Source organism: Lepisma saccharinum, chromosome 13, assembly GCF_977018435.1.
Source record: "Lepisma saccharinum chromosome 13, izLepSacc3.1, whole genome shotgun sequence".
Lineage (NCBI taxonomy): Eukaryota > Metazoa > Arthropoda > Insecta > Zygentoma > Lepismatidae > Lepisma > Lepisma saccharinum.
Window position 1 is genome coordinate 82757496 of NC_139241.1, and position 8932 is coordinate 82766427.

General features: G+C 36.2%; 1 protein-coding gene across 1 annotated transcript in view; it reads right to left on the reverse strand.

Annotated features, from left to right (window-relative positions):
- Positions 1–8649, reverse strand: part of cn (Kynurenine 3-monooxygenase cn) — a 28694-nt gene extending 20045 nt beyond the window's left edge. The window contains exons 1-4 of the mRNA XM_083134552.1: positions 8479–8649; positions 6214–6262; positions 5611–5698; positions 1082–1253 (exon numbers count right to left, since the gene is read on the reverse strand). Of these exons, the coding sequence (XP_082990678.1) occupies positions 1082–1253; positions 5611–5698; positions 6214–6262; positions 8479–8649 (480 nt within the window). The remainder of the gene's footprint in view (positions 1–1081; positions 1254–5610; positions 5699–6213; positions 6263–8478) is intronic.
- Positions 8650–8932: the final 283 nt, after the last annotated feature.

Consider the following 8932-nt stretch of genomic DNA (forward strand, 5'->3'; position numbering starts at 1 on the left):
AAGAGCAAGGATATAAAATCTCTCTCTCTCTCTCTCTCTCTCTCTCTCTCTCTCTCTCTGTCTGTCTGTCTTTCTTTCTTTCTCTCTCCCTTTCTCTTTCTCTCGCTCTCTTTTTCTTTCTTTCTCTTTTTCTTTCTTTCTCTCTCTCTCCCCTTTCTCTCTCTTTCTTTCTTTCTCTCTCTCCCTTTCTTTCTTTCTTTCTTTATCATTCTTTCCTTCTCTCTCTCTCTCTCTCACTTTCTTTCTTTCTTTTTCTCTCTCACACACACACTTTCTTTCTCTCTCTCTCTTTTCTTTCTTTCTCTCTCTCACTCTCTCTCTCACTTCCTTTCTTTCTTTCTTTCTCTCTCTCTCTCCCTTTCTTTCTTTCTTCCTCTTTCTCCCTTTCTTTCTTTCTTTCTTTCTTTCTTTCTCTCTCTCCCTTTCTTTCTTTCTCTCTCTCACTTTCTTTCTTTCTCTCTCTCTCACTTTCTTTCTTTCTCTCTCTCTCACTTTCTTTCTTTCTCTCTCTCCCTTTCTTTCTCTCTCTCTCTCTCTCTCTCTCTGTGTCTGTGTGTGTGTGTGTGTGTGTGTGTGTGTGTGTGTGTGTGTGTGTGGTGCCTATCCTACTTCTGTATATTACTGTTTTTCACACATTTTCTCTCTCTCTCTCTCTCTCCCCCCTTTATTTTCCTCCCCTCCCCCCTCTCCCCATCTCTTTTTCTCTCTTGTTTTGTCTTTCACTATGTCCCCCTTCTCTCTTTTTCTTCCCATCTATGTCTATGTGTTTGTGTGTGGTTCGTTCTCTCTCTCTCTCTCTCTATCGTATATTTCTAATCACTTCGACAGTAGAAAGCCTCTTCATTTCTATGTCTCTAGCTTATGTTTTATTCTCTTCCCTTTGACAGTATTTAATATAGGGACATTTTATGAAATTATAGAATTGCATTATCATCTACTGGCGTCGTAAGACATACAGTTAACTCACATTTTCAGTTCCCAGCAGTCAGAATATGCGCCAGCGTAGCACTATGTAATGAAAAATTGCATTTCTACTTGCATGGAAAACATAACAAGCATCGGCTGAGTGCACCTAACCTACCTTTCCGTCCGCGGTCGGAGGGATACAAAGCTCCAGGTACCCGTGAGGAATATAGGTCTGGCTGTAGTTGACTGGCCTCTCCTTCATCAGTTGACGCCTCACAGCGGAAAAAGCTCCGTCCGCCCCAACAATTAGATCTGCCATTTCCTTCACGATTTTCCCATCTGAAGTTCTGTGACAAAAACACAATACTTTAACAAGCGATCATTAGCAGCAACTGTGTAGTTCTAACAGGTTCTGAGGGGTTTTAACACACGCAAAATACCATTGAATCCCATAAAATACGTATATGTGTGTCTGCCATAGTAATGCAAATTATAGTATGCATTGAAATCATTAGAAACCTCATATTACCAATAAACCTATCTGTACGACTAGTCACAAACATAATAGTAGATCACGTGATACTATTATTAATTGGAAATACAGGATCAATGTTAGAAATTATTAGCATTCTATCAGCACAAATTATATAATTATTATAGAAACAGCAGAAGGGGCATTCCACGAAAAGTGGTCCCTCTCCATGTAAACAACAAAATGAATTAATATGCAAGGTATTATTGTTTTTAATTGCATTAAGGTTTAGATGTTTGTGAATGCATATAATTTGCACATTTCACCAATGAAAGTTACTAATATCTACAGCCTATATGCTTCACAGATAAATAAAGTCAAAATTTGCTACATTTTTGAAGCGTCACACGTAACACTTTTGTAAATGCTTTTCATGCATTCAGCCTATGTCACCATACTCAAGTTTTTTTTTTCATTTATTAGAAGACACCATAAAGTACATCATAATTCCATGAAATCAGCTCAGTATGACTATTGTAATCCCATCTCGTGTATAGAATGTTAAATTTTGCATGTGAAATGTCACACACGTAATGCTGGAATGCCCCAGTAGCATTTAAGGTAAACCGGGGTATTAAGGACCACGGGGCATTAAGGACCGTGTGCTAGAACTTCGTAAAAAGGGCAAAGAAATGCGAAGCAGTAGGCGCACCAGCCGTGTGCACGGTCTGTGATTCTCTTTTGTTTGTGTAAATAGTACTCTGCTCACAAATGGCGTGCAAGCTGCGTAGTTAAGACCGGGAAACGGAACCAGCCAAAAGGCAGACGCGCGAGAACGCCATAAGGAACTGCTGAGCGGCTGTATGAAGTTAAAAGCGCATCTTGGAACGTCTACTACATTAACAGCTGCAGAAGAATCACAACTAGAGGAGTGCTTTATTCTATTTCCTCAGTGGGGTTTTGGAATGAACAAACAAGACTTGTGTGATGTAGTTCAAGATTATTGTGTTTCGAAAAAGAAGGACGTACCATTCAAAAGTGGACCGGTCCTTGATACCCCATTGGCTGGTCCTTATTACCCAGCAATGGGGCAATTGGGACCATACAACATACCTTTCAATTCATTGTTCTTTATGCCTTTGCATTATATTCCAACTCGTTTATGTTGTCATTAATGTAAACTAGAAAATATACATTCCAGAATGTATCCTGTTTGTGCTTTCTTGAACAGCTCCTGATGAATTTCTTCAATGAAATAGCAATTTTGTGGTCCTTAATACCCCTGTTTACCTTATTCAATCGTTTGCATTTGCCCTACCAATTGCCATCTACGTCAGAGAATTAAAATAACCAATGTCATATGTGTGTTTAAACTCTGAGCAGTGAAACTACAAGCAAATATCCTTAAAACTTTGCATAAGAAAATGCTGCATGAAACTAGCCACTTTATGTCCAGATAAAGTTGTGTTCTCTTGCAAGCAATTGTTCATGCAATCTGAAAAACACAGTATTACCAGATGTTTTCTTAAAATGTTTACACTGTATTGGACTAAAAATAAGATCTACATTAGGAATTAGAATATTAAATTAGGCACTTGGAATTTTCTGAGTCTTTACCGGCCTGGGTCATTTCAGTGTACAGTTAATGAGATAGTTAAGTATAAATTAGATATAGTAGCTGGCCAGGTGAAGGTAATTGTAAAACCAAAAATTATACTTTTTTCTATGGTGGTACTGAAAATCATAATTTTGTAACAGGCTTGTTCATAAACAATATAATTATCTCGGCCATTAAAACAGCAGAATTTATTAATGATACGATATCATACGCAGTTTTACAAGGTAGGTGGTGCAAAATTATTTTAATAAACATCCATGGACCAACGGAAGATAAAGGTGATAATACTAAAGATGATTTTTATGCAGACTTAGAACAGGTCTTTGGTAAATTTTCCCAGTATATGAAAATTCTGTTAGTCGACTGTAATGCACAGATTGGCAAAGAAGAGGCATTTATACCTACTATTGGCAAAGAAAGTCTTCATGAATTAAGTATTGATAATGGTATAAGGTTAATTACTTTTGCAACCTCAAAGAATTTAAGTGTGAAAAGTACCACTTTTAAACATAAAGATATTCAAAAATATTTCCAGATGGTAAAACTCATAATCAGATAGATCATATTCTCATTGATAAGAGATGGCATACCAGTATAATTTACGTTCGTTCACATAGAGGTGCTGACTGTGCCAGTGACCATTATTTAGTAATTGCTAAATTAAGAGATAAAAGTTCTAAAATTTAAGACAGCAAAATTTGCTGATGATACAATTAACAAAGATTACCAAATTAAACTGTCAAATATATTCGATATTTTGAAGGATTTAAATGATGATGAAAATATAAATGAAACAGACGTAAATAAGAATTGGGAGCACATACGTAATACAATAGAATCGGCAGCTAAAGAAGTATAGGATACCATAAACCAAGAAACAGTAAACCATGGTTTGATAATGAATTTCACAAACTAAAAGAAATAAGAAATCAGGCCAGATTTGGGTGGTTAAATAACTCTGATGATACAAATTTAAGCAATTATAGTAGAATAAAGCGAGAAGTTAACCGTGCGTTTAGAAGTAAAAAAAAAGATTGCTTGAAAAGCAAAATTATCGAAATTGAAACAAACAGCAAAAATAAAAATATCAGAGATTTATATAAAGGTGTAAATTAATTTAGAAAGGGGTGGCAACCTAAAGTAAACTTGATAAAAGATAAAGACGATGATTTTCTAGCTGACCCAAGCAATATTCTAAATAGATGGAAGAACTACTTTAATTACCTTTTAAATGTTCATGTAGAAGATAAATCAGAAGTAAATGAAGTACACACAACAGAACCTTTAGTTCCAGAACCTAACTTGACTGAAGTTAAAGATGCTATTAAAAGGCTAAAGAATAACAAAGCACCTGGCATTGATTTAATACCAGCTGAGTTAATTAAATATGGTGAGAATTCATTAATATGTCAAATTCATAAATTATTTTTTTAATATGGAATAAAGAAGAAATCCCTCAACAGTGGAAATAATGCATAATTGTTCCTGTGTTTAAAACAAGATGATACAATGAACTGAAATAATTACCGTGGAATTTCTCTACTCTCAACAACATATAAAATATTATCTAACATTATTTTAACAAGACTAACCCCAAATGCTAATGAAATTATAGGTGATTATTAATGTGGATTTAAACGTAACAGATGAACTACAGATATTTTTTTTTACATTAGACAGACACTTGAGAAAAGTGGGAATATAATCAAAATGTCCATCAGCTATTCATTGATTTCAAAAAAAGCATATGATTTGGTCAAAAGAGATAAATTATATAATATATTAGTCGACTTTGGAATGCCTTATAAGCTTGTTAATATGGAAGTTAGCAAAGAGAAAATTAAATATATGTTTACAGGCCGTAAACCAAGTGTTAGGAAATAATGAAAATCTAATTATTTATAACAATTTGTTTGAACCAGTTTCCAAATTCAAGTACTTAGGAGTAATACTAACAAATGAAAATGATATTAAAGAGGAAATAAAAAGCAGGCTTAATTGAGGAAATGCATGTTACTTTTCTCTTCATAAACTTTTGTCTTCTCGTTTAATATCTAAGAAACTAAAAGTTAAAATATACAAAACAGTATTTTACCTGTAGTATTATATGGATGCGAAACTTGGTCCCTTACATTGAAAAGGAACAGATTTAGAGTATTTGAAAATAAGATCCTTAGGACCTAAAAGGGATGAGGAGACAGGTGAGTGGAGAAGGTTACATCATTTAGAAGTGCATAATTTGTGTTCATGTCCAGATATTATTAGAATGATTAAATCAAGAAGATTTAGGTGGGCAGGCCATGTGGCACGAATGGGAGAGGAAAGAAGAGTTTACAGAATTCTTGTTGGGAAACCTCTTGGTAAGAGACATGTAGGAAGACCAAGACGAAGATGGAGGGATAATGTTGAGATGGACCTAAAGGAAATCGGTAGGGATGGAAAAGAATATATAGATCTTGCTCAGGATATTAGATCTGTCATTCTTCTGTGTTTACACATACGTAATCACAATAAATTTGCTATATAAATGTGCATGTGTGTGTGTATGTTGCCTATAAAATAGAATTTTCGTGTATCACATACAGTTTTATACTAGGCATATTTATATTCTCACCTATTGAATGTCATCTCTCCTTTGCTCAAATTCGCAGATACCAGCTTATGTTCGAAGTTTAGCTTAACATTAGAGTATTTCTCTGCAGCTGGAATGAGAGAAACATGAAACTATATATAAAACATGAAATTCTATACATGCACACCCCACCTACCAAAAACTAGACAACATTTACCAACTTAACCCAATATCTTTATATTCAGGTTGTATTTTTACAATCAGGACAGATATTTTACACAAAAAACTATCAACATTCGAAATTGTAAATTTTTAACCCAAAAATACAACATTCAAGTGAAAGACAGTAAATTAAGTTCACTGTAAATTTCCACCTCAAGAAGAATGTGGAAATATTACAATATAAAGTGTGAAAATTTGTTCCCAGATATCCTACAATGAACTATAAAAATCAGTTAAAAATATATAGCCCAGCATAAATATAACCAACGTACATAAATTGTAACTAAATGATAGTAACATAAAATATGTGTAGTGCACGTTGAAATATAGGAAATATAAAAGAAAATTAATTTGATGTAAATGGAAAAAAAATTCAGTCAAGAGAAATTCAGCAGGGAAATGATTTTAACGTTAATCTCGTACCTGTCAAAAGCGTCATGTTCAAGTAACGTCGCTCAACTGAATATATGCACTGCAAATAAAAAAGAACAGAGTTAATGTTAATAACCTGTCACATGTCTACTAGCTACGCCTGCACGCTTTATGTGCGTGTGTGTGTGCAGTTTGCGTTCTAAAATATTCTCTAACAAGGGAGGTCATCTAAGTGTCCCCCTCCGATTTCCATGAAACGTGGCAGGTGTATAGAGGGGCCCAAAGTAATAAATACGTGTTTTTTTTTTTTGTTTAGGCAAAAAAAACTGTTTTAGGGGGCAACCCACCCCCCCCCCCCCAAATGGCAAGATGAGGACAAATTGAAGTGCGGATCTGACCCCTGTGTCCCCATTCGATTTCCATGAAACTTGGCAGGTGTATATAGGGTCCCAAAGGAAGAAATGCGTGTTTTTTTGTTTTTTGTTGTTGTTTTTTTTTTGTTGTTGTTGTTTCAGCTAAGAAACTGTTTTAGGAGGCAAAACCCCCTTCAAGTGTCAAGATGAGGACACCTTGAAGTGGGTATCTTCCCGAAAGGCCACCTCCATTTGAGAATCCGGTGGCATTCTGTTTTGGTGGTGACAGTAATCCGATATTTGATGTTTGTGGTGCAGTGGCAGTAATCAGATGTGCATGGCGTAACCGAACATTATGTTTACATCATTTCTTTGAGGAGTACCATTACTGTGACGAGTATGTACAGTGACACCGTGGAAGCAACACTAGGGGTGGTTTTCAATGTGATGCATGGGTGCTTGTCTTTGCTTTGTGTTGGCAGATCGGTTACCATAACGTTGTTTCGTGTTATTTTCTGGTGGTAATAAATGTTTTATACATGCTGTGTATTCATCTGTGGAACTATCCTCTTGTGTCCTTGGCTATGGATATCACCAATATGATATCAAGGTCATGCTTGATAGGGTTATGGTTCCCGTGTGCAGCTATTTTGATGCTCCGTTACCCTGCTTTGGTCCGTCTATTGTTATGCCCATGCCTATCCGGGAACAACGGTGTCTGTGAATTCGGCATCTCTACAATTGCACTGCGTTTGGTACCGACAATCCTACAGTTCTGCGCTGTGTGTGTTCCAATTATATGTGCGTGTTCTTCCTATGCCAGATTTGCAGGGTTTCGGGGTCCGATCCCCACTTCAATTTCTCCTCATTTTGACACTTGAGGGGGTTTTGCCCCCTAAAACCGTTTTTTTTAGCTGAAACAAAAAAACACGTATTTCTTCCTTTGGGCGCCTCAATACACCTGCCAAGTTTCATGGATATCGGAGGGGGTCACTTACATGACCTCCCTTGTAAGTAAGATATAGTATATTTTTCTCTTCTAACTTCAAGGGTAGCTGATTTTGAAAACTTTGAATAAGTTATGGTACTCATCCTGGTATACTATTATTATTATTATTATTATTCATTATTCCCAATGGCTAACACAGTTAAATATATCTATCTACCTTAGAAGAAAGAAGAAAATTAAAAAGGAGCTGAAAATATTGTGTTTTCAATTGGATCATGAACTAACTAACTAACTAACACTCCAGCCTTCTTAAACCCGAAGGTTTATGACTGCAGCAACATAAGCCTTCCATCTGTCCCTATCCTGGGCAAGATGAATCCAATCTGTTCCATCCTTTAGGCCCATCTCAACGTTATCCTTCCATCTTCGTATCGGCCTTCCTACTGGTCTGTTACCAATAGGTTTTCCAACAAGAATCCTGTAAACTCTTCTTTCGTCTCCCATTCGTGCCCCATGGCCTGCCCACCTAAGTCTTAATGATTTAATTATTCTAATAATATCTGTACATGAATGCAAATTGTGCAGTTCTAATTTATGTAGCCGTCTCCACTCACCTGTCTCCTCATCCCTTTTAGATTCGAATATCTTTCTAAGGATTTTATTTCCAAATACTCTTAATTTATTTTCCTCTTTCAATGTAAGGGGCCAAGTTTCACATCCATGTTGGATCCATTGGACAGTGAATACTTTTCGAATAATATATCTTACAAAATTCCTAACTGGAATATAAGGAATATCTCAATTCTAGCATGTCAGAAAAGGCCAGAGGTAGGTTAATAACTGAACTTGTGGAAAGCTACAATATGAATGTTTGATTATGTACACTTTTGTATGATCTATTTCATAATTTTATTATTCAGTTTTGTAATTCTGTACCTCCTTTTGTGGCATAGTGAAATTATTATTATTATTATGTGACCACATGTGATATAGTGTATCAATCAGTGCACTCACCTCGCTCTGTTTCCCATACGGGACAAATTGTAGGCTCCCGTCCATCTTATGAAGCATTCGTCCATAGAGGGGGATCCCGTGGTCCTTGATTATTTTGTCTTCCAGCCCAACTGCTCTAAGGGCTGCTCGGCCTCGCGCTGAGATGGCAAGGTTGATGGTCCTCCCCTTCATGTGGGGTGACTGACGGATGTCTGAAGGGATGATTTGGAAAACTACAATTGGCAACCCCACATTATTAAAGTCCCTCTTTAGACGAAAGCATTTTCCTTAACATTTATGCCATGACCAAAATGCTACAGAGTAAAGTGAAAAAAATCATGGTATTTCAGATGCCATGGCATTTTTCAAGGATAGAATCCGTCTTATTTCCGTAGCAAAACCAATCAGAAGCGAGCTCTAGGTCACGAGTGAAGATGTAATGGCGGCAGCGTGAGATGTAAACAATGTGCCACTT